General features: G+C 36.5%; 1 protein-coding gene across 1 annotated transcript in view; it reads right to left on the reverse strand.

Annotated features, from left to right (window-relative positions):
• Positions 1-20,856, reverse strand: part of LOC127881594 (helicase ARIP4-like) — a 63,162-nt gene extending 42,306 nt beyond the window's left edge. Inside the window, exons 1-11 of the mRNA XM_052429585.1 lie at positions 20,708-20,856; positions 17,202-18,145; positions 16,771-16,866; positions 13,351-13,513; positions 11,085-11,278; positions 9,061-9,150; positions 6,622-6,887; positions 6,047-6,395; positions 4,757-4,918; positions 2,188-2,302; positions 166-393 (exon numbers count right to left, since the gene is read on the reverse strand). Of these exons, the coding sequence (XP_052285545.1) occupies positions 166-393; positions 2,188-2,302; positions 4,757-4,918; positions 6,047-6,395; positions 6,622-6,887; positions 9,061-9,150; positions 11,085-11,278; positions 13,351-13,513; positions 16,771-16,866; positions 17,202-18,144 (2,606 nt within the window). The 5' untranslated portion in view covers position 18,145; positions 20,708-20,856. The remainder of the gene's footprint in view (positions 1-165; positions 394-2,187; positions 2,303-4,756; positions 4,919-6,046; positions 6,396-6,621; positions 6,888-9,060; positions 9,151-11,084; positions 11,279-13,350; positions 13,514-16,770; positions 16,867-17,201; positions 18,146-20,707) is intronic.
• Between the last annotated feature and the right edge of the window lie 6,625 nt (positions 20,857-27,481).

Consider the following 27,481-nt stretch of genomic DNA (forward strand, 5'->3'; position numbering starts at 1 on the left):
GTTTAATGCTGTTTACTGCTCATCAGTATCTAAAGTTTGTAAATGGAAGCTTTATAACTTGTATCTAGTAAGAAAGGTCTTTAATTTAATTTGATTTTCTAAGGGACTACAAACGCTTCAAAGTGCGTTTCTGAGCGGTTAAGGAGAAATATATTATTTGCTTACCTTTGCACAAATCCCTCGAGGAGACTGTGTAACACATGGGCCCTGTACCTCATCAACCTCACGTCCTGCGGGGTACTGTCTGCACACTGCCCATTCATGATGGGCCGCTCAAACATGTTACAGAACTCTGTCTTCGTACCCAGGAAGTTGGGACGCACGAAGTCCACCATGCACCAGTACTCTATCAAGTTGTTCTGCAGAGGGTAGCCAGTCAACACTATCCTTCGCCTAAAAGGAGTAAAAGACCAGCATACAGTGTGGTAAAAGGTTTAAGGTCAGGTTTCAGAGCTTTTTTTCTTCTTTACAAAGGGCCTTATATAGGCCCCTTTCCCTAAGAGAAAGTCCCCTTCCCAACAAAGAATTTCTTTAAAATGAAGAAATTTTCCCCAAATGTCAAGCTAACTTATGGAAAAAAATCCCCCTTTCTCACTTTGATAGATAATTTTTCAACCAAAATAAAAGGCCATGCCCCTTCCCCAAATAAAAAAAGGCCCTAGGTTTATAGTATTACAATTGATAACCTGTGACATCTTTAGCTGGCTTTCACATCAACCCCCTGACCACTGGGTTATTAGTCATCCAGTTACACTCGGTGCATGATGCAACCACAGCTTAAGCACATAGGCATATATCCCTCTCAGGCAGGTTAAAACATAAAGCGACACAAGTTTAATACATCTTTTTTAAATCAGTAATGTTAAAACTATAAGAAGATATAAATAAGCACCTCTTAAAAATGTGGTGTGTTGGAATCTGGGAGACAAAGAATACTGGCAGCTTACAGTTTTATTCATAAATGTAAGTTTCTTCAGTGTTAACCCTTTGCATGCTGGGAAATTTGTCGTCTGCTTAATTGTAGTCTGCTAAATTTCAAAAATAAGCATTTTCTTTGATTTTTTTCAAAGAATACTATCAGAATAGCAAACAGTTTGGATCCTGATGAGACGCCACATTCAGTGGCGTCTCATCTGGATCCAAACTGTTTGCACAGGCCTTCAAAATTCGGTTCCCGCACTGAAAGAGTTAAGGTATGCCACCAAACCAGCATGGTATAGTTGGTTGAAATTGTGTTGATAAAAAAAGAACATACCATAAATTGAAATTAAACATTTTCAGTATATATACACACAGTATGTGTCTCAGTTATAAATTGCACGATTCAAGTATAACAATATGCCTTTGTTAACTTGAGAGTGTCACAAAAGTAACTAATACCCTCCCCCCCCCCCCTAACAGAATTGTTAGTTTAACCCATTCCCACTCAAAAGCCAAGTGAAAATGGCTATGTGTAAACAGCATAAAACCAGAGTAACTCGCAGTCTGTTCAGGTTTCATGCTGTTTGCTGCTCATCGGAATCTAAGGTTTGGGGATGAAGCCTTAAAAACGTGAATCTAGTAAGAAAGGTCTTAAATTTAATATAACTTTCTATCTAAGAGACTACAAATGCGTCAAAATACGCATCTAAGTGGTAAAGGGTTAAAAACACAAACACAAGAACTGTTTGCATCATGTGGCATGAAGTGTCTTGCACATCTACATTACATGGTGATGACATATTTTAAGTTTCAATTAAATAACTTGAGGAATGCTGAAGAAATTTGCTGCATGCATTTTAACATTTTATGTGGACAGACCAGTAAAACAATAGACACACAAATGACTCCCATTTACCCCAACCATGGGATATAAAATCATTATCACTTCATTTTTGGTTGCATTTACAGTCAGTTAAAAATGTAGTTATACAAAAATGTAAAAATAATCATATAGAAAATAAAAAGTATAATAACAAAATCACTGATCAATTTATTGCATAGTCAAGATATTTCTAGGTTAGCACTATGAAATCTGAATCAGAAAGTGTCAAAACGTGTGTGAAAATATGCTTAGTTTAAAAACAATTTACAATTTTTTAAATTGTCTGTTCGAGATCTATGTAGACAATAAGAGATTTCAGTAGCCATTGTCTATATTGGCTACTGGTAACGCTAACATAATGCTTCATCGTGCAAATGGCTTACTTTGTTTTGATCTGTTTGAGTGACACGGAGATTCCAGCGTGGGAGTTCTTGATTCTGTGCCCCTCGTCACATACCACCAGGTCCGGACCAGGGTTCACCAGCGCCTCATGAATGTCTGAAATACAATTGAGCTTAAATCTTTATAAACAACATCAGGACTTGTTATTTAGCCATGCTTTGTGAAAAAAGGGCTTAATGCATACGCGTAAAGTGCCGTCCCAGATTAGCCTGTGCAGTCTGCACAGGCAGGTCAGGGACGACACTTTCATCTTTCATGGTAATTTTCATATAAAGTAAATTTCATCTGAGCAAAAATCCAGTTGAGGCAGAGAATGCTGTCCCTGAATAGCCTGCGCAAAACAAAACTCTACACACAAGCAATAAAGCCAAGTTTTCACAGAGCTTGGCTTAATTACAAGTACTTATGAAGCAGTTTGTAGAAGATATCATCCAAGATGGCCGCAAGACAGACAATGTTTATGTATTCGGGAAAGAACAATATGCTCTGCTTCTTTTGAATATGAAGTTTGAGAAGTTTAACCTTAAACTAAAATTGAAGAATTTTTCAAACTAATAGAAACAGTTAACTTGTGCTTTGTCACAGACGTGATGAATACCCCCACCGCCGTTTTGACACAGAATATTTTGCATGTTGTCTTCACAAAAAAACAGCGGACACCATGTGCAATGTTTAAAACGCACTAAGTGACCCCATGACCTAGTTTTTGACCTGCCATGACCAATGTTCAAACTTGGCCTAGCCATCATCTAGATACAACTTCTGACCAAGTTTGGTGAAGCTCGTATGAAAACTACTTGAGGTCTTAATACACTAAATAGTTTCCCTATATAATTCAATGTAAAAGCGACAACTTTGAGCGAAAATAAATGCAACATTTTGCACATAGAGACCCCCATAACCATACCTTTTCTTAAAGGCCATTCTAAGCGGAATTGATTTATGCAATAAAAAAGATATGTCACGTACAAAGCAAGAAAGAACTTGACACAAATCAAAATCAACTGTTTTTGCAACTTTTATTTTCGGCCGTTTCTTAGTGGAATGTAACCTTTTCTAGTGCAATGGTTTACTATAGTCTTCAAGTGTATCATATTTCAGGGATTCAGTAGTGAACACCTATTCATGCCCTACCATTATCTCCGCAAGATAACACCCGAATAATGGTAAAAAGTGTAAAACATGCCTTCCTGTCAACTATGATATTTTTTTAGAGAGTACAGCCCTACATGAAGCGATCATTTAGTGTATTGTAACCTATAAGACAACGTTTACTGTTAACATCGCGAAAAATAAGCACTTCTCGATACTTATAAACCTATTTTCTATGTGCATGACAATTTTCAGACCGATCTTTCACGTAGAAATGCTTGAAAATGCATTTTATTTTATAACGCCTGATAAGCCATGTGGCTTTCGCGTTCGGAGCTTTGATTTATAACGGGCGTTCAGGCGTAAAACAATTACCCTAAAAAGTTACAATCGGTCAAAATACTGAAATATTGTTACACGCTATGTAGAAAAAGAAGTAAACAACTATTTAAACGTGTTCATGAGCTCTTTCAGCACAAATTGTTGCGATTTGAGATGCTCAAGACGAGTTTTTGTACGTTTTTTTCCTTATTTTCCTCTGAAAATTTATTTGTTTCTTAAAAACTTACGTTGCTCCTTAAATTCGTGAAACAAACGCATTTATTCAGTGAAATTTGCCATAACGCGTCATATCCCACTAAAAAAATGATGATTTTCTGTAAATACAACTCCTTTGTGACTAGGTCTGGTTTTGCGTTTAGGACATAATACACTAAATAGTTTCCCTATATAATTCAATGTAAAAGCGACAACTTTGAGCGAAAATAAATGCAACATTTTGCACATAGAGACCCCCATAACCATACCTTTTCTTAAAGGCCATTCTAAGCGGAATCGATTTATGCAATAAAAAAGATATGTCATGTACAAAGCAAGAAAGAACTTGACACATATCAAAATCGACTGTTTTTGCTACTTTTATTTTTGGCCGTTTCTTAGTGGAATGTAACCTTTTCTAGTGCAATGGTTTACTATAGTGTTCAAGTGTATCATATTTCAGGGATTCAGTAGTGAACACCTATTCATGCCCTACCATTATCTCCGCAAGATAACACCTGAATAATGGTAAAAGTGTAAAACATGCCTTCCTGTCAACTATGATATTTTTTTAGAGAGTACAGCCCTACATGAAGCAATCATTTAGTGTATTGTAACCTTGAATAAGAAAGCGGACACCATGCTCAATGTTTAAAACGCACTAAGTGACCCCGTGACCTAGTTTTTGACCCCGCATGACCCATATTCGAACTTGACCTACACATCATCTAGATACAACATCTGACCAAGTTTGGTGAAGATCGGATGAAAACAACTTGAATTAGAGAGCGGACACTTAATACGGACAGACAGACTCACTCATATATATCCCCCTAAACTTCATTTTTGGGGGGTATAATTACAACACACTTTGTTTGTGGGTGGTATAAAATTCAAAGATCTCCTGCTCAGTGAACTTACTCAGCAGCAGTTTTTTATCCCTATCCTCCTCCTCCACATCGATGACGTCTGACCCGGGCTTCTTGCGCCCCTTAGCCTTCTGCAGGTGCACCTTCTTGCTGGAGAGCAGACGGTACATCTCGTAACCTAGCAACAGCACACCGCCACTCTGGTACCAGGCATCTGCAAACAGCAGGCATTTCAATAGATTAAGACCATGTGCTTTAACACTTCAGTGGTCAGATTAATTGTTAAGGGGTAAGAATTCTGAAGCACAGAGTTACCTTCCTTTTGCATAAAAGTTAAATTCGCTGAAAAAATTCCTCAGTATACACTTTAGTAAAAAACTATGCTATTCACTCAATCTGTATTTTTTTAATTTTATTATTTATTATCTGGTACCATTTGCAGTGAAATGAAACGTGGCAGGAGTCAAAAGTGAAAAAAATGCATAATGCATGCATCAAAAGGCAGGAAACTGCTTCAATTGAAATCCATGAAACAGTATTTCATTTCAGAACATACATGTGAGACCTTCCTGTTCTACTGAGAATTCAATACTTACCGGTAAGACAAGAGATGTGTTTTTCAGAAACACAATGCCCCCTAATGCGCCGCTTTTATTTTTTGTGACCTTTGACCTTAAAGGATGACCTTGACCTTGCACCACTCAAAATGTGCAGCTCCATGAGATACACATGCATGCCAAATATCAAGTTGCTATCTTCAATATTGCAAAAATTATGACAAAGTTTAAAGTTTTGGGACAGACACATTGACAGACAGGCCAAATATAATATACCCCCAATCATTCGATCTGGGGGCATAAAACTTAAGATCTTTTATTTTTGAAAACTTACAATCAATGACTGTCTAAGAAAAAGTATCAAGGAAAAGTGCCAACAAATTTATCTTTTAACTTTAACCAATAGTATTTAGGAACTTAATTTAATAAATATCAGGGCCTTGTTGCTCAAAACTTTATGTCCACTTAAGTTTACAGCCAATTATGTTTGGATAAAGTTGTACATGAGACTTAAATGTTGTCCCATTAACAAATTTGAAAATGTTTGATATTAACATTTATTTCAAAATGGATTTAATTTGGATCAGAAGTTAACAGACTCTTACCATAACTGTCGGTTTTTGTTAAGAGCAACCCGGCGCTGTAATACACTTTTAAACATCTGTATTGAACATTGTAAAGAACTTATCAATCCCAAACACAAAGTTCAACTAAAGACTGAAGTAGACTTCAAACCAAAGACATAATGAACCGTAAAAAAAAAAACATAAAGAAGACCTTCGTACCAACAACTTTCGCCCTTGCAGGGGTATTCTTGAAGTTGTCGTTCAACATGTAGACATGGTACGGCCTGGGAGGTGAATCAGTCTCGGGTATGCCATACTTCTCACACGTCTCCTTGTCAGGAACCCACATGTTGAACTCCGACATCCAGTTGGCTAGCGTGTTGATGGGCACGATGACCATCACGGACTTGGCCCCAGTGTGCCTCAGGAAGATGTCAATGAAGCCGATCATCTGTATAGTCTTGCCGAGGCCCATGCTGTGTGCCAGAATGCAGCCGAACCCTGAACTGGTCTTGAAGCGGTTGATACACTCCACCAGGTTATCGTATAGGAATCTTACTCCGCCAATCTGTGATTTTAGTAAGAATTTATAATTTTTATACAATTATATCAATTTAGCCTTCTGGTGAACATTTGAAATTGAGAAATATTTCTTCATTGTAAGATAGACATAAAATGACAAAATATTTCATAAGTGACAAGATTAACAATTCTAAGAAGATCATTTTTTATTAGCTATAGGAATGTAGAAAGGCACTATCATTAATCATTACAATAGCTGACTTTGTGCATACCTGATGAGGTTTGATATGCTTGCCCACTAATGGTGACAGGTATATATCTGGGTCGGACGTGGGATGCCCGACGTTAACAAGCACCTTGCCGTTCTCGTCAGGCACGTTGTACTGGTCATTGATGTGACTGCCGCTGTTGTTGACATCCTCTGCCTCCGCTAGGTCATCGTCGCTCATGTCTTCCCCCTCCTCCTCCTCATCCCCCTCACTTTTCAACATGACAACGTCTTCGTCATCCTCCCCACTGCTGATGTCTATCACGCCTTCTATCGGGAGAACACGCAGAGGTCAACACAATAGTGAGGCTTAGTTGAGCCTCATTTATTGTTGCTAATTTTTTCTTTTTATTAGGCTGCATCTTACTTAGGGAGTGTTGGTATTATACTGTATGATACAGTCTGCATGACAGGATAACAAAACGGTCTTAATAGACTAATTCTTATGAAGCGTCTGCCTAGTCTACATAAATTTTAATCGACACTTTTACTGGGAAAACTGGGCTTAAAGCATGTGCATAAAGTGTTGTCCCAGATTAGCCTGTGCAGTGTACTTTTATGGATTTTTATTCGTTTATGGGAAGTCTCTTCTTAATGAAAACACTGTATAGGTGTAAAGTGTCGTCCCTGATAAGCCTATTTGGCATGCACAGGCTTATTTGGACCGACACTTTATGCTCATGCATTTAGCCCAGTTTTCCCTCCTCCTCAACCAACTCACTCTTCACCATGGCAACGTCCTGCTTCTCATCCACCCCACTGCTAATCTTTATCAAGCCTTCTATTAGGAAAACATACAGAGGTCAACACAAAGTTGAGGCTAAACTAAACGCTTCATAAGAACTAGTCTATTAAGACCATTTTGATAACTGATCATGCAGAATTAAAGTATGGAATATAGACACAGCAGTCAACACAAAGGTGAGGCTAGATTGAGCCTCGTACTCAGAAAACTGGGCCTAATGCATGTGCCTAAAGTGTCGTCCCAAGTAAGCCTGTGCTCTCAGCACAGGATAATCACGGAATACACTCCACTCATATGTAATTTTTCATATATAGTAAGTCTTTTCTAATTGAAAATCTAGTTTAGGCAGCAAGTGTTGTCCCCGTTTAGCCTGTGTGGACTGCACAGGCTAATCTGGAATGGAACTTTACATACATGCATTTAGCCCACTTTTCCAAGTATGTGGCTCAATTAACATTTGTCAAGCAGGTTTTTTTAGCCCGATTTTAAAGCCGAAATTCGGCTATGTTCCCAAACCAAAAAAGTATACTTTTTTCTTAAAATGTGGCAAAATATTCTCAATTTCAAAAAAAAAAAAATTTTTTTTAGAAAGAAGTGTCATATGCGTATTTTATCTCAATTTTAATTCAATTTCATCTAACAATTTATTATATGATTTCGTTCTTTTAATTTGAATGATTATAAAGAGTGATATCAAATTTTGTATTTCTCTAATCAGTGGACTTTTCGTGTGAAAAAAAAAGCTAATGAATTTATTTTCCCAATTTTATGAAAATACCGATAAAATTCCCAATTCCAAAGCCATGGGCTATCTTCCCAAAAAGTGGGGAAAAAAACCTGTCAAGCAAGACAGGGGCTTCATAACAATTGGTCTATTAAGACCATGTTAATATCTGGTCATGAAGGCATAAGAAAAGTATATAGAATATCAAAACACTTTCCCTGGGTTACAAACAGCAAAATAATAAAAAGAAAACAATGAAATATTAGAAACACTTAAAAACTTTACTGTGCTTTTTTACCATTAAAAGGATTGTGCTGGGTCCCTTTGGATTGGGGAAAAATTGCATTGTTTTGGCCGCAATTGGGAAATTAGTGCTGTTGTTTTTTGCTAACAAATGCTTAAAAATTGAGAAAAAAAGTGACTTCAATATTACATTAACTAAGATTCAACGTATAGAACTTGATGGGAGATGAACTCAATGTTAAGACTTATTTATTATAAAAAAAAGTACTTCTTCAGGCCCCAAATTTGAAGAAAAACCAACAGCATCGCTTTATAAATGTTCAATGTAGACAGTAACTGTAACTTTCAACATGAGTTGTGTTGAACAGTTAGTTTACGCCCACTAACCACTTTGCCAGCTACTCAAGGGCAAATAACTAGAATGTGTTGATGATTGGCCATGAAAATGTGTCTTGCACATCTCAACTTCATGATTATGACTTTTTAAAAGTTGGAATTATATTTGTTTTAGAAATGTAAAAGTATTTCTCTCCAACAATGTATAACATTTTATGAGGCCTTTTGTACCCACCGACAAACCAACAGACAGACTTCAATATACCCCCTCCTGAACTTGGTATGCAAAGGTATAAAAAGAGCTGAAGATCAGAAATGTAATCTAGTCTGAAAAGGTTTTTTTGACAAATAACAACTTTCATTAATGTTAGTTCAAATAGTTCAACATTGTTAACCTTTTTTGGGTTTAATCTCCGGCTCTACACTTTTTGGTTCCACCTTGATCATAGAAGACACTGTCTCCTTTTCTGCTACCTCTTCTGCAGCTGTTAAACAAGAAACAAATGCTATGTCAGTAACAAAATATATATTAAATTTTAATATACATATGCTTTGTTGAGCACTGAAATTCTAAATTCTTACCTATTTATTGATAAGTGCATTTCTGAATTATTATTAATAAATGCAATTCTGAATTTTGAATGATACTTTTATCCAGCGTTTAAACTTCCGGGTTTACATTTAAACTGACTATTAATAGCTTATTAATATCATAGTTAGGTGATTTTTCAAGCGGTTCTGTAGTGTAGTGGTTACATGCTAGCTTCACATGTGAGAGGCCCAAAGTTCGAGCCCAAGTAGAATCAAATAATTTGATTTTTTGTTCTATGTTAACTGTTTGTTTTGATGCAGACATTTTAGTTTTAATAAATATGCTGTTTATTGTAACCATTTTTTGTTTTTATTATGCCCATGAAATATATGTGTGAGAGGGTGGGGGGGGGGGGGGGGGGGGGGGTTGTAAACACGTTAAAACTTTTACAGTGTTTTCATATCAATGAGTACTCAACCCCTATCGTAAATGAGCAACCTAAAAATAAGTTCTGAATTATCTCCCCTTGAAGTTGAAAAAATATGAAATTACGCTCACAAGATGAAGCAGATTTTTTTAAACCTACACAGTTCTGTTCCATTCCATGCACACGGATGCCAGCAAATACAAGAAACCATCGGAGTCGGCTGATGCTCCCCAAAGTTTTTTTTGTCACAATATTGCACTATATATTCAGATAAAAGGAAACATCTTGAGAGCACAGTAGTTGGGGGACAAGAATTTTTTTATATAAAATTTCAAAGGGCCATAACTCTGTGAAAAATCATGCGACCAGAACCCGCTGATAATATGCACATCTCCTCTTGGTAGTGAAGCTTCCCATAAAGTTTCATTGAATTCCGGTCATTAGTTGCTGAGAAAAAGCCCGGACAAGAATTGCACTACATGTATATGTACAGTTAATGGAAAATTTCAAAGGGCCATAACTCTGTTAAAAAATCATCCGACCAGAACCCGCTGATAATATGCACATCTCCTCTTGGAAGTGAAGCTTCCTATAAAGTTTCATTGAATTCCGGTCATTAGTTGCTGAGAAATAGCCTGGACAAAAATTGTGCATGGACGGACACACGGACGGACAGACAGACGAAGCGGCGACTATATACTCCCCCGAAAAAAAATTGGGGGAGCATAAAAAAGGAAACCAATGTAAATAAAATGAACTATGAAATATTTGGGGGTTACAACACAAAATCATAGATAATGGTTATTTGGGGGTTATAACACAACATCATAGATAATGGTTATTTGGGGGTTATAACACAAAATCATAGATAATGGTTATACCAGTATCTTTTTCTATTTTGTTTAAAATAATCGGCCAATATATTAATATTTACAGTAGAAAAAAAATCGTTCCATGTAACTTCATTGTGTGTCTTTTACACTGAAATTACCGACGCCCATTGATGCTTTGCATCAATACTTATCTTGTACTCAGTTTGAAACGAAAACAATATTATTAAGCAAATGTAATATTACTCTCACGAAAGAAAAAAAAATACACGAGGAATTTATACATGAGGAATTATTTAAATTTCTAAAATTTCCCCAACAAAAATCATGAAATGTTAGCACCATTGTTCCATTCAATGCAGAAGTCACTATAGCTGCCAATACAAACACTTATGGATTGCTAATTGTCAGATAATACGTTTACCGGGTAACACATTCCTAGATGATTTAAGAGCTGTCCAAAAATGACTTTATTGTAGAACAACTAGGAAAGCATAGTGTTTGCCTCAAGCTTTGCCTTTGAACAATTTACATCTAAATTTCTGTTTTCATTAATTAAATTTCTAGGATGTTCAGAGGTAACAGCATCCTGCTCTATTTTGCTCACTTAAAAGTGTTCCCACTACTTACACTGCAGCAGAGACTTGAGCTGGCTGTCCTTCTCCTTCTTTGGTTTGTCCTCAAGGGAGGCAAGTTTCTCCTCAAGGGAGGTAAGCGTGGCCAGCTGCTGTTTCTTCAGCTCCTGCAGTCGACGCTGCCTCTCCAACTCAGCATTCTGGGCATCCAGAGTCTCCTGCTCCAATTTGTTCTCTGAGAGAATTTTCCTGTCGGTTATCAAGAACAATTGTGCTTTTTGTATGAGGTTTTGATACCAATAAAGTGGTTTAAACCCTTAATACTTTTCAGAGGTTAATTATATGTAGATTTATTTAAAGCAAAGAAAGTAGACAAATGGAATTTATTTTAGCCAATGTTGCTTATTTGTAGCCATTTGCTAAAAACTGGTTTAAACCCTTAATGCCTTGCAGAGACCATTCCAAGGCTATGAGCTTTGTGGAATCGTGAAAAAAAGCATTTCTTTAAACAATTTTAAGCATAATGGACATGAATTAAATATTTCAGTTTATCTTGAGATATACCCTTTATGGCTAAACAAAGGAGTACAATACCCTTAACAATAATACCAGGGGAGAAAAAAACTAAAGACTAAAACCATATCAGAAGCTCTGAATGCAGTTGATTCAAACCCAGTGTTTCAGATTGGCCCTTGGTCCCACTTTCCTCAAGACAGGTGTCCTAAATGGTCCATTTTTTCATTACATTTGTCCTTAACCCTTTGCATGCTGGGAAATTTGTCGTCTGCTAAAATGTCGTCTGCTGTATTTCTAAAATTAGCATTTTCTTCGATTTTTTTCAAAGAATATTATCAGAAAAGCAAACAGTTTGGATCCTGATGAGACGCCACGTTCTGTGGCATCTCATCTGGATCCAAACTGTTTGCAAAGGCCTTCAAAATTCGGTTCCCGCACTGAAAGGGTTAATCATGAAACAACTTTCAGACAATTTTGTTATTGTAAAATAAGTAGAAAACAAGTCAAAACTAAATTCAATAACATTTTTTTTCAAATTAAACTTAACGTTAGAATTAGGAGAGATCAATTATTCATGGTTAAAACAATTTCCTAGGCACAGCTCTTGTCCATGCCTTTAAGGCCTCTTCATAGGGGATGTCCTTTCTAGGCTTGCCATTAATCCTTATCCTGATTATCATGCCCTGAGTGCCTGGGTTAATAAAGCCTGTTTCTCAAGACTGTTTGAGTTTGATTTTGAACCAAAAATCCCCATTCACAGCCTGCCGTGTTTACTGGACATGTGATGGCAAGACTGGCCAACTTCAATAAGGATATTGTTTACTATGAAATTTCATTATAAAGTGCCACAATGTAAAGAGAGGATTGCGAGGATGCAATTAACAGTGAAATTAATTTTCTATTCAAAACTCCAACACAAATTATCTAATACATACATGGATAAATATAACCATACAAGAAGTGTTTATCACTGAATAAATACATGTTCCAACTCTACCTTTTACCCAATAATCAAGTTTAATTATGATTTCTATTTAAAAAACTAAAATATGGTCAATATTAACGATAAATGTGTTTAAGAAATTCATCAACACAAATGTCCGCGATTTTATGCAAGTTGTATACAAAGCAATAGTGTGATGAAGAAATTTCAATTCACCATGCATGATCATGTGATGCGTTGTGAAAGCATCGAGCACTGTTCAAATTTAATACTTTCACCCAATCAATGAGTGAATTTCAATTAAGATTGAATGTAACATGTACCGGAAAAAAGATGTCTACCGCAAACAGTTTTCAGAATTTCTTTGATTGATACATAAATACAGAACTCTGTTGTAATTCACTAAAAACTAAAAATTCATCTTTCACTAGAAAACATCAACCGAGAAAAGATCGATACAACATAAATGCCTGTAAAATTTAGCTTCCAAATCCCAAATGAATAAAAACTATCGCTTAAGTGGACAATCACGTGACATTAATGAATGTTCATCGATAAAAGGCAAAGTATTACGAACATTAATTCCCAAGCTTCTGTATGCTTTGGAAGCATGCACATGTTGCATAAGAGTCTGTATGTGTAATTTGGACCCTAAAATGTGAAGACAAAAAACAAAGTTCTCTTTAGATTTGATCGTCCAAAAGACTTGACTTATTGCTACAGAAATGTACCTGTCAAATTGTCTGACAAACAGTTTATTTGTCGACCAATTGAATAAGCACACTGAATAAATTTTTTTTGGTCATTTCAAATTTTATTGGCTAAACGCCAAAGGGTCGATCCAAATTGAAACACTACAAACCTGATGTTTTTCCTAGCGTTGCTGTCTGCTTTCTTCTTTTCTCCGTCCTTCGCTTTTTCTCCCTTTTTCTTCCGTTTTCTTTTCTGCTTTCCCTCACCATCAGTTGCCTCTCCCTCGCCTTTTTTCTTTCGCTTTCTCTTCTTCTTTGGTTTGTCTGCATCACCTTTGAAAACATTTGAAGTATACCTTTCAACAGAATATTATATGATTAACCCGTTACTTTGTAATCATATCAGACGATTGAATTTACAACACACTTGTTCTCCAGATCTATGGACATAATTTATCAACTCAGAAATTTGCTATAAAGAATCATCCTCACTTTCAAGTTAATTTTTATTGTTACAATGGCAACTAGAGCTTTGTTACATACGTGACGAATACCCCTGCATGCCGCATTGACACATATTATTTTGCATGTTGTCTTCACAAAAAACAGCGGACAAAATGCTGAATGATTAAAACGCACTAAGCGACCCCGTGACCTAGTTTTTGACCCGGCATGACCCATATTCGAAGTTGACCTAGACATAATCTAGATACAACTTCCGACCAAGTTTGGTGAAGATGGGATGAAAACAACTTGAATTAGAGAGCAGACACCATGCTCAATGTTTAAAACAAACTAAGTGACTCTGTGACCTAGTTTTTGACCTGACATGACCCATATTCGAACTTGACCTAGACATCATCAAGATACAACATCTGACCAAGTTTGGTGAAGATCGGATGAAAACAATTTGAACTAGAAATGGCGCGGCAGAGGCCGACGCGTATCCCCACGCCGAATGTTTGACCTAGGTGTGCCCCAGGGTTGGTAATGGGGCCATGCATAGCTGAGATTGACCGTATTGTCATAAGAGAAGTTCATCATCAATTAGAAGTGAATTGGTGTAGAAATGAAGAAGTTATAGTAAAAGGCAATTTTGGGTGGGTGTGACATATGTGGGCAGGGCGCCCCAGGGTTGGTAACTGTGCCATGCATAGTTGAGATTGACCGTATTGTCATAAGAGAAGTTCAGTATCAATTTGAAGTGAATCGGTGTAGAAATGAAGAAATTATAGTAAAAGGCAATTTTGGGCAGGTGTGGTCTATGTGGGCGGGGCCCCAGGGTTGGTAATGGGGCCATGCATAGTTGAGATTGACCGTATTGTCATAAGAGAGGTTCAGTATCAATTTGAAGTGAATCGGTGTAGAAATGAAGAAATTATACTAAAAGGCAATTTTGGGTGGGTGTGGTCTATGTGGGCGGGGCCCCAGGGTTGGTTATGGGGCCATGCATAGTTGAGATTGACTGTATTGTCATAAGAGAAGTTCAATATCAATTTGAAGTGAATCGGTGTAGAAATGAAGAAATTATAGTAAAGGCAATTTTGGGTGGGTGTGGTCTATGTGGGCGGGGCCCCAGGGTTGGTTATGGGGCCATGCATAGTTGAGATTGACCCTAATGTCATAAGTGAAGTTCAGTATCAATTTGAAGTGAATCCGTGTAGAAATGAAAAAAATATAGTAAATGGAATTTTTTGGTGGGTGTGGCCTATGTGGGCGGGCGCCCCAGGGTTGGGATTGGGACCATGCATAGTTGAGATTGACCCTAATGTCATAACAAAAGTTCAGTATCAATTTGAAGTGAATCTGTGTAGAAATGAAAAAATTATAGTAAATGGAAAATTTTGGTGGGTGTGGCCTATGTGGGCGGGGCGCCCCAGGGTTGGGAATGGGGCCATGCATGGTTGAGATTGACCGTATTGTCATAAGAGAGGTCCAGTATCAATTTGAAGTGAATCGGTGTAGAAATAAAGAAGTAAATGTAAAATAACCTAAAACTAGAAATGGCGCGGCAGAGGCCGACGCGTATCCCCACGCCGAATGTTTGACCTAGGTGTGCCCCAGGGTTGGTAATGGGGCCATGCATAGCTGAGATTGACCGTATTGTCATAAGAGAAGTTAATCATCAATTAGAAGTGAATTGGTGTAGAAATGAAGAAGTTATAGTAAAAGGCAATTTTGGGTGGGTGTGACATATGTGGGCAGGGCGCCCCAGGGTTGGTAATTGTGCCATGCATAGTTGAGATTGACCGTATTGTCATAAGAGAGGTTCAGTATCAATTTGAAGTGAATCGGTGTAGAAATGAAGAAATTATAGTAAAAGGCAATTTTGGGTGGGTGTGGTCTATGTGGGCGGGGCGCCCCAGGGTTGGTAATGGGGCCATGCATAGTTGAGATTGACTGTATTTTCATAAGAGAAGTTCAATATCAATTTGAAGTGAATCGGTGTAGAAATGAAGAAATTATAGTAAAGGCAATTTTGGGTGGGTGTGACATATGTGGGCAGGGCGCCCCAGGGTTGGTAATTGTGCCATGCATAGTTGAGATTGACCGTATTGTCATAAGAGAGGTTCAGTATCAATTTGAAGTGAATCGGTGTAGAAATGAAGAAATTATAGTAAAAGGCAATTTTGGGTGGGTGTGGCCTATGTGGGCGGGCGCCCCAGGGTTGGGATTGGGGCCATGCATAGTTGAGATTGACCCTAATGTCATAACAAAAGTTCAGTATCAATTTGAAGTGAATCCGTGTAGAAATGAAAAAATTATAGTAAATGGAAATTTTTGGTGGGTGTGGCCTATGTGGGCGGGGCGCCCCAGGGTTGGGAATGGGGCCATGCATGGTTGAGATTGACCGTATTGTCATAGGTGAGGTCCAGTATCAATTTGAAGTGAATCGGTGTAGAAATAAAGAAGTAAATGTAAAATAACCTAAAAAAATGAGTGATAATTTCTGACGCGGCCCCACCCCAACCCCTATAACTTTTGACCCAGGGGTCAGATCAAAATTCCAAATAGTGCAGGGTCGCACATATGCTCATAGCTACCATGTGTGTAAATTTCAAGGTTCTAGTGCTTTTAGTGTAGGAGGAGATAGTGGCCAGGACGGACGGACAGACGGACGGACGGACGGCGGAGATCACCACAATATCCCCACCTTTTTTTCAAAAAGCGTGGGGATAATTAGAGAGCGGACACTTACTACGGACCGACAAACCCACAGACAGACAGACAAGCTCACTCCTATATACCCCCCTAAACTTCGTTTGTGGGGGTATAATTAAATACTGCATTAATCATTAGCTGACTTAAATGTAACTAATCTATACATTTATACTTGTGACCTTGTTTTGAAATTTAATATTTATTTCAGCACTGCCCTGACTAAAAATACTTGTTTGCAAAACTTGCCAAAAGTCCTTTTGTTAAAGTAATTATTAGTGGTTTTTTTTACAGACAAAATCGTAGAAACACAAATTCATTTTAGCTATATTTGCTTTTTTCTACTTTTGGCCATTTGAAAAGTCATGGGACAAGCACTAAAGGCTCTGAACTGAGTACCCATAATGTCTTATTTCTTGTAACTCTCCTACCTTCCTGCGAGGCGTCCCCCGTTGGTAGTTCTGATGAACCTGCATGCCCTTCACCTTGCTCTGTAGAGGCCGACGGCTCTTCCAAGCCAAGCTCAACTGGAAATGAAATACATGTAAGAAACAAAAATTAGCCACATTCCTGAGAGAAAAGAAAACAAAAAGACATGTCCATATAGCGTGGATGCCACTGCATTTTACTTTGTCTATAAACTCAACTTTGAATTTGACGTGTAACATATAGGTGTGACTTTGACCTTTCAGGTAATGAGACTTATGATACATACAATACTTAAAATCTACAAGTTCGAGCGGAGGGGGAGGAATGATTTTTTTTTAATCCAAATATGGCTGATATGCAGAATGCACCTATGATTAACATTATTATAATTCAGACAATGATTCATGGCAATTTTATACAGCTAATAATTTACCTGCATCAAGGTCCCCTAGAGAATTCAGAGCCTCATTTATGTCCTCATCATCACTGACTTCTTCACTGTATTCCCCTTCACTGTCTTGACTGTCCTCTTTATCTTCTTCATATTCTTCATCACCCTCATTATCATAATCCTCATCTTCATCATCATCATCATCGTTATCACTATTTTCTTCACTGCCTGAGTCTTTTTCAACTTTAACTTTAATCCCTAACTCTTGTTCAGACTCAGTTAACACACTGTCTAGTTCACCAGTTATTTCTGCAAAATTTTGACTTTCAATACCTTGAATGTTCCCACTACTTAATCCAGCTATATAATCTTGTTGATAACCAGCACTTCTCTGATTGTTAACAAAAGAAGGGTTACTTGATGCCCTGTCTGTATTACCATTACCAAAGTTTACCTGTTTTTTAGCATGATGTAAATTAAATGGCTGCTGTGGTGGTAGCATGGAATTCAAATCTTGTTTTTCGGGACTAACATAATCGCTGTTTACCATATTATCATCATAACCGTCATCATAATTCTGATAATCATCAGCGCCATAGTCACTGAATTCATCAAATTCACCTTGAAAATCGCGTTCCCCACCACCCCTGTGAGAACTCACTTCATTGTAAACCTTTCCACTCTGCGCTGTCTTAAATGGTGCATTGTCTGACCCAAATTTGAACTGATCCCATGAGGAAGATGGCATATTTGTCCTTGGCACATTTTGATGAGTGTCCTGAAAAACATTTCCTGAACTACCAACCCTACTTCCGCTCTGTTGAGGAATATTCACACTGGGTTCTGGCTGTGACCCATATTCACCCTCCATAGAGAAATCGTCAAAGTTCTCCTCATCATTGAAATCTTCCTCCATCCCCTCAAATTCGTTGCCTTGTTCTTCTCCAAAAGAAGGTGCCACAATTGGGGGCTCTGACGTCTCCATCCTGAAATGAGTCATTGAGAATTAACTTTTAAGCAAGGGTGAAGTGCGAGTTTTTTCTGTGAAGTTTTTGATGAATTTTACAAAGTAATATCATTTGAACTAATTATACTTTTTATACCAAATTGATTAACTTAAATGTCCGCAGATCCTATATATTTGAGAATTAAATAAGTTAAATGACTGGGAAAAATCATGTTTACTAAATTTCAACTCATTTCTTACTTAGAAACTAATAGGAGAAACAAAGTTTTGTATTTTTGTATTAAAATACATTAAATAATTTGTATATGCAATATAATAATGTACCTATATAACACATGTATATTAGAAATAATATGCCACTGGGATAATATGACACCGCCTAGGCTAAAGTGCCCATTGGACAACCCATTTTGGCCAAAATAATCATGTTTCTTCATGACTCAAAATTTTCGGATGTACAGGTTTTTCATCAATAAATGATGACTCATAATTTTCAGACAGTACATTTCAAATACCTTTAGTTTTCTGACTTCCTATGTGACCATACCTGATTATGGGTGGCTTTATTTAATATTAAATTTATCAATGTTTAATGAAAGCTGCATGAACAGATCAATAAAATCAGAGACTTGTGAGATTTTCTGATTGTGTCTATTACAAAATACATTTTACTTTCACAAAAAAATACTTTTATTTTAATTATTTTTTATAGGAACATTCAATATGAAAATTTGGCAGTTATTTTGAGAAAAATGCATACTTTATATCATTGGGAATGGGGCCAAATAACTGTTCTTAGTTTGTCTTCTGCATTTAAGGAAGAAAACAACAACAAGTGTGTTTTGTTATAACATACATATATTTTAAGTAGGTAACATTCAAATAATTTTTATTTCAGTTTTGTTTTTAGGTTCAAAGATATTGTATTGAATAACAAGCAATTTACCATGAGGAAACTGACAAAGCAAGTTTTCAAGACATGATTATTCACATTATATAAATAATAACATAATAAATAATAAACTTTAAAACAAAATTGCCCTTGTCACTTACATGAAAATGCTAAAACTGTGCAATTTACCAGTCTGCAAAATTAACCCATCGCCTGATCGCCAATGCGATGAAATCTCAGCTCTGGCGATGTAAAAAATGAATATAGATCGCCTGAATTGCGATGAAAAAAAAATCAGAGAAAATAAACCAATAAATAATCAATTTACGCATTTCAGGTGTAAATTCTTACAGTGACACCGCTTTGGTTACTTCCCTTAGTTTTCTATCGTTAGTGATCTCCCTTAGATGTTATAGAGAGTGTAAAGTCCGGCTCGCATATTTAAAATGTCGTAATACTTTTGGTAAACTGAAATTCCATTCTACGCCGATAAATGAAATAATAGTGCGTTTTTTTTATAAATTAAGTAAAACGGTTGAATGTATGTTATTAATAGCCTTGAAATTACGAAATAACCGTAACAGTGTTTATTATTCATATGATTAAGATCGATACCCGTGAGCACCGGCTTTGAATTTGTACTGGTAAATACTTGCTGCCGAGAATTACACTTTTTTCGTCTGCTAAGGTCAAAAATGTTTAAGCTTAAAGCGCCGACATCTAGTTCTGTCCCTGGAAAAAAGAAGTTGCCACCACCAACGGATGAGACTGTAGCGAAACGCAGGAAATATGAGCAGCAAGTATGTTGCACTTTTAGTCCTATTCGTAGGCGGCTAAGGATAAAGACGCGCTTGTACTTTTTTCATTTTCTCGAATATGCCATGTGGGCGGGGTAGTTTAAAATGAAGGACTGATCATTCATATCACAATACAAGTTGACTACGAGATCAGGGTTTTAATTAATAGTTATTGCAAAGCCATTAGAGTGTAAAAACAGTTTACTATACTATTATTTATTTAATTATTGTCTGTTTCGCGTGATCTACTGCCGGAGATTAACTAGTTTATTCGGTCACTGCTTTATATAATAAGCCTTTAATCTTAACCCCCCAATTGCAATCTATATGGAACTTTAAATAACGACTGTTGTTGAATCGTCCTTTCATGATAATGTCACTGTAATGAATTCATTTTTGTCTGGCTATGAAAAATTCCCTCTGGCTATGACATTTTCAAAGTTTCATAGCCACATTGGCTATGAAGACAAAAAAGTTAGTTTTGCAGACTGAATTTACTGGATGGAAGTGTTAGTTTAATTGCATTTTATATGATAAGTGTGTTTAAGGGTTACCTACCATGATAATACAGATAAACACTATGAATAGAATAACTATATTATCTCACATTTTTGAAGAAACTGAAATTAGGACAACTGCTGGGACATTTGATATTTCCAAATAGATGTACGTCTGTATATAAGAAACAATAAATGGTTTAACATAGTTCGACTTATATGTCAAATGTTTAAACAGACAATTAAATACATTAATTGTTAAGCTATCTCATAGCCAGGTTTAATTATATTAATTTGAAATTGATTCAACGTGAGCATTTTAAAAATTCAGGAAAATCATGAAAATGAGCCATCAAAACAGCTTAATTATGGTACGATTGGAACCATGTTTTTACCTCGATTCCTTCCGCTTTTTAGACCAAAAATAAATTTAGTCAATCAGACAACTATCATGAACAAGAAGTGTCGAAAACTCTTTACCTGACATAATAATTTAATTATTAAAAAAAGGTTATGCTAGTTTCGTTCATTTAACAAAGAAAGCCGCTTAGGCTTAAATTAACTAAAAATATATAATTGTTTAACATTGAGTTGCACTATTAATTAAATCTGAACAAATTGTTTGCTTACATTATTCATCGTTCATACTGTATGTTTTTAACATATATAGCCTTAATTTGTAGAAAAGATACTTTATCATTAATGATATAAGCATCGATCGCGAATTATTTCAATAAACGGTCTAGTACAAACCGGGCTAAACCAAACGGTTTACACGAAGTAACAATCTCCACGTAGAGTTGTTGTTCCATGCTCTCACACACAATCTCTGCAATCACAAGAAAATGCTACCTGATTTGGTAGGATTTTTTTAGTATTTTATTATGAAAAGGAGTATCATTTCCTTTTATATATTAAAATAGTGTATAAGTTTAGGTTCATAATAAAAAATAAATTACCATAAATTTAACAAGAAATATCTTTAAAAAAAGTTATACGGCGTTGATTGTGGTTGGAGCTTGTGAAAGGTAAAGAATTTAATAAATGAGATCAATGATAGCGAATATCTTTTTTCTGTGCAGTTCTTAGCTGCATCACAGGCAGTACGGGATATTACGCGGAGTTTTCGAGGCTTACTTTACATTATTACGTATTGCTGTTCATAAACCTATAGATACAAAACAGAAAACCAAAAGAATAATGGAGGGGAGATTTAAACATATGAGTCAACCGGCCACACGCTCAGTATCCGTACATATTTTAAATATTTATAAGCGCGTTCTTCGAACAAACCTGTTTTAATGGTTTGTCGGGCATTGCTATTTGATTCGATTATTAACAGCATCGAGAATCATCGCGCTCATGCTTAATACATTAGTCAATAGATCAATAGTTGAATAATTCTTGTTAAATTAATAAAAAAATATATATTTAGCGTGGTATTGTTGAAAACACATTACGAATATATTATTGACATACAATAATAATATCGCTGAATGTCTTCATTTAACATCTTTCTGGTCTAAAGAAAATTCCAGTTCACCTAGTTCACGGATAGCGTCTATATTATATAACGTTTATTTCACTGGCCGCGAACTAAAGTGAGGCCACGCTTTCACTGCTCTTTATACTTTTACATGTTAACATGTTCACAGGAATATGGAAGTCAGTACTAAATATGGGAACATAGCCTTTAAGTATAAACGCTGTTGCCTCTGAAAATAAAAGGTGCACGCACAAACTGTATTGATGTCGAGATTGAGTGTAAAACTGTGCCATCTATTAAGCCTTTTCATTAGAGATAAAAATGTTTCATGCTGAACACGCAGTAAAACAGTGTTACAAAGACGCGGACATGTTTCCAATGTTCTGGTGGAATGCTCAAATCAGCCTATGGGATCAATGAAGTCTATTCATTCTGAACTAGCCGCGGGAAGTTTTATTTGAATTTTATTGGACAGTTACAAAGGTCAGGTAAGGTGAAAAGCTGGCGTATACAGCTTCGCCAAAAAAGTAACAAAATTGTACAAGTATTGTACCGCGTGGCTATGCTATCAACACGTGATTAGTTATAAAGGCAGGGATTTGATCCAGCTATGCTGGTTCCAGTCAAATCTCTGTCACGTACATTGCAAATTTAGAATGTACCCGAGTTTTATTCCCGCCCAAAATCCGATGTCGTAAAACGCGCTACGGAATATGAAACAAAATTCTTTTTCAACAAAACCTTCCTCAACATGCTTTAAATTGTGTATGAGTTTTGATAATATAGATGGCATTTTACAGAATATTGACATAAAAATGAACATAATACATTTGAAGAAAAAAAAGCCGACAACGACCTATTAACCGTTAGAATTCCCGGGTACGTTATAGTATATTTTCTATACACGGGGTACATGTAAGTAAACATAAGAGTACCCGAGCTACATTTAATTAGAACCCGAGCCGACAATGACCGATTGAGCGTTAGTGGCCCCAAAACAAACTCAGAGACGTTGAGGTAACTTTTCCCCGTATCAGTGCAGGTCCCATCTGAAGCATTTGCGTACATTAGTAACGAGTGTTTTTTGTGTGGTAGTCGATATAAGCCCAGTTTCGTAATAGTACCCTGCTAGTTTAACCGGTGCAAACTTAAGGTTAACGCCGGTCCGTCCGTCTGTCCAGCTGTCCGTCCGGATCTAGATCATGAGCTATTCAAAGAGTACGCTAGGTTGGCAAAACTCGATAAGTAAATAGATGATAATTTGGCGGAAAATATCAGTTTTTTCGTCCGACAAAACTGCATTTGCTGTGCTTACAGAAATACTTAAAAGGGTGCGAAAACTCAGGAACCTAAGATATAAACTAAACAAAATTAAGCGAGGTTGGTGAACCTGATGTTTACAAAAGAAAATGTTCCGGTATTTATTTTTCTACAGAAAATGTGATGCTATATTACACAAATAGTATAAGTTAAAGTCTGGATTCTGCGACGACTCAAACAGTACGCGAGCTAGCTTGACTATTTCACGTTATTTTTGTATTTTCTTATGGAACGAATAGCGTCTGATATATTTGCATAAATAAGTATAAAAACACAAATAAAAACTGGATCCGACGAGAACTCAAAAAACGCTTCAGCGAGGATGGTGAAACTCGGCAAGTGGATAGTGGGTCATATGCGGAATAGGCATGTGACTTCAGGGTGTGTTTTTTCAGTTTTTTTTTCAGACACAATTTATTGAGAACTTACGGTGAATCTGAATCCTGCCGTAACGTATACGTACTTCAGATAAGGTAATATAATTTATGAAGATCATGTAATTCTTACTCCGCCAACATTTTCCTGATATGTGACTGCTGTCTTGTCTGTGACAAATCTCTTATTTACTAAAATTCTCATTAGATAATTTTATTATCATCTTGTATTTATAAAGTTAACAATATGGAAATCACTACTATAATTACCGGTGCTAAACGTAATTTAACAATTTTCCTATCGGAAATGACAGCTGGTCATCTGTTCAATTCTCTGTCAAACATTGTTATTATTAGCCACATTTCACATTTATTTGAGCCTTATTCTGAGAAAACTGAGCTTTATGCATGTGCGTAAAGTATCATCCCAGATTAGCCTGTGCAGTCCGCACAGGCAAATCAGGGACGACACTTTCCGCCTAAACTTGATTTTTGGTAAGGAGGGACTTCCTTGAAACTAAAAATACAATAAAAGCGGAAAGTGTCGTCCCTGATTAGCCTGTGCTGACTGCACAGGCTTATCTGGGATGACACTTTACGCACAAGCGTAAAGCCCAGTTTTCTCAGAACACGGCACATTTATTTACCACACTGTATTTTTAATAAATGTGATATCGAAAATATTATTATATATTTATCCCAGATTGTGCTAGACTTAAAAAAAACAACAATCACGAAGGTCTACTCTTGGAGTCTTTTCTAACGCAACACTTTTCAAACTTGAATATCTCAGTAATTAGTTGAGATTTTGATTTAAAATTGCACATGTGATCTTTTGACTATATTCAGTGCAAGATTAAGATAAAATCATTCATCCGTGACATTGGGGCGATTTTGCACGTGGGGTAGGTGTGGTTTTATCTTTTTGAACTTGAAAAAAGTGAAACGCGATGATTCTAATGTTATTTCAATTTCTTCATTTTAGGTGGGTTGATACACCCGGAAAACATAAACATGATTTAAAAATCATTATGTCTCGTATACAATTTCAGGTGCGCAACAGCGCAATCGGCATGTTGCAGGCTACCTTCCCCACTAGCTGAAGCATCCGATCACAACGGATCAATCATTTTATCGTTTGCTTGCACATACTGTAGTCAAATGATCACATGTACTATTATATATCAAGATATTTACTCATAACTAAGATATTTAATGTTGAACAATGCTGCGTTCGAAAAGTCACCAAGTATAGTAAACCGCTGTATAATTCTTCCAATTTAATTTCATTTTCATAATTCTCGGTGGGTTTTTTTTACAACAGGAACAAATAAAATTAATTAAAAAAAACGACATGGCTCGTATGAATATTAATGAGCGCAATGTTTTCACATTATTATTTTACGATGTACGATTTTGAGAATTGTTATTGTTCAGTGTTGTTTTTTTACTTTGTTATGTTTGATATTTAAATGTTGATTAATTTCAATTAAATTAACATTAAGCATTTGATATGTGTTGAACTACCGGTAGTCTGAGTCCAAATTTCAACAAAATCCTTTCTAAAATAAGGGAGCTATATTGATTTGAATACGTAATGCGTTAAAAAAAGTCCTAAAGTGTAGATAGTCGTTTCACATAACGCTAGCTCATTTTATTAAACAATAGATTTACTCCGTAATGGGCAAGATTTAGGAAAACCCACTAATCTGCCGGCCCTATAAAGAATATTTCAAAATAACAAACTGTATGTTTTTTATCAGCTGCAATTTGTTCATTAAATGAGTCACCTTTATTTTGTTTTGTTTTTAAATAAAATTGTTTAATTAGATCCGGAGTTGAATTATTTTAGTTTCACTCAATTCAAAGTAGTTGATACGGTATTTGATTTTTAACGATTTATACATGATCAGCTTTGTTTGTACCAGCACAGACGTGTTTTTTAACGGCTAGCTAATTCCTGGATACGTCTATGTTGCATTATGTGAAACTGGGGTATTTCATTTGATAATATATAAGTGTACTGTATGGTGATATATGAGTCTTCGTCCGACACGCGTTCTTGAATTTGCCTACTCAGAACCGAAGAAGAATCATCTCAAGAACATATCGAACCAGCTTAGAATGAGGAATGCCAGAATACGTATTGAAACTGTTGAAACTCAATCGTTATACGACAAAAACACGTTGTTTGACATTTATTTTTTAAATGTATGCTCACAATGTCAAGAAGATCTGTGGCGCATTACAAATAGTCGTTTGCAATCGGATGCTAGACGCCTGAAAGCATAAGAATGGAACAAGTTACCAACGTTATAATAGTTATTCAATAGTAACACCCCAAAAAACACATTTTGATTGATGCAACTAATAAAAGTCATATTTCAAATTAAGTTTAGGAGGATCCATGTACATGTTTTAGTTATCTTTACCGAGTATGTGACAACAGACGGCTCTACCGTCGGCAAAACCACTGCTGCAAAAGTGCCAGGCCGGACACGTGGCCCCTTCAACACCACAATACATGACCTCTCCTAGCTCGTTCGTCACCGGCCTTCCGGCATTGAACATGCTGAAGGGACAGCGGTAGAACGCCGGGTCCGTCGAGTGATCCACCTGCGTGTCGGCGCACATCGCTGTCGTAAAGTACAAATGTAGTTAATAATCGGGGGCGTTTTGGTATAATACCATTCGGCACACGTCAAACCATATGAATGTTAACAGTCTTGAATTGTAAGCATGGTTTTGTTAATCTTTCTCTTACTTAATATTCATTGTAAATGACTTAATTATAATATAGTGCAGTGTAAATTCATTCAGGAATGCGTATAACCGAATGTATGATTTACAACAATTTCATATGTGTCTCTGTCAAAAAAGTCGTAGGCAGCCCATATGCGGATATGTTCACACAGTGTATGTTAATGGCGCATGCTATAAAATATGGACACCGTATGGAGAGAACGAAGTTGATTGCATTAACATTTTCTGTCTCAAAATGTGTTTCAGGGAGAAGTCGAAATTAGCACTTGTATTAAGACAACACTTTAAACAAGTGTGTTACGGGAATTATCTTCAAGAGCATCGGATGTAGAAATTTCAAAACAACACAATAGGTTCTTACCAACAGTAACGCACATGAGCAAAATTATCTTGAACATCTTTCGTTTGATGGACTCTGAAGTAAAGTACAAACTTATATATGGGCCGTGGGGTAAAAAGGGGGTTTAATGCATGTGCGTAAAGTGTCGTCCCAGATTAGCTTGTGCAGTCCGCACAGGCTTATCAGGGACGACACTTTCCGCTTTTATGGTATTTTGCGTTTACATTAAGTCTCTTCTCAGCAAAAACCCAGTTTAGGCGGAAAGTGACGTCCCTGATTTGCCTGTGCGGACTGCACAGGCTAATCTGGGACGACACTTTACGCACATGCATTAAACCCCCTTTTCACAGAATACGGTTTATATGTGAACATACAATATTTCGGAATGAAGCGGTAAAACGCAAATGTTTGTACAAATATGTAGGCCGTTATTAAAGTACAAAAAAGAAAATACATTGAAAATGTTACGTGTCATTGCTTAAAACGTATACCAATCCACACAGTATTTAGATATTACATGAATTGGTAAATATCTAAAGCTGCGCTCACCTTGTAAAGTCAAAATTTAGAGTATATTTGAATGTTCCAACTGATTGTGTGTATACGATAAGACAATGTCAAGGGCACTTTGATGGAACACTAGTGTCGGCTGCGTGGCAAACAACTGCGCATAATGATAACACTTCACGTTGTTATACGCAAAAAAAACCGACGGACGTCACTTTTTCTGTGTTGGTGAAGTACAGTAGGTGAATAATAAGAACCAAAATAATTATCAGCAAGAAAACATGGAACACGATGTTTACAAACGCAATCAATGTTTTCACACATTCTAATAAATACGATAAACCAGTATTTATAAGTAATGAAACAACCTTGGGTGACA

The sequence above is a fragment of the Dreissena polymorpha genome, chromosome 5 (assembly GCF_020536995.1).
Source record: "Dreissena polymorpha isolate Duluth1 chromosome 5, UMN_Dpol_1.0, whole genome shotgun sequence".
NCBI classification, from domain to species: Eukaryota; Metazoa; Mollusca; class Bivalvia; order Myida; family Dreissenidae; genus Dreissena; species Dreissena polymorpha.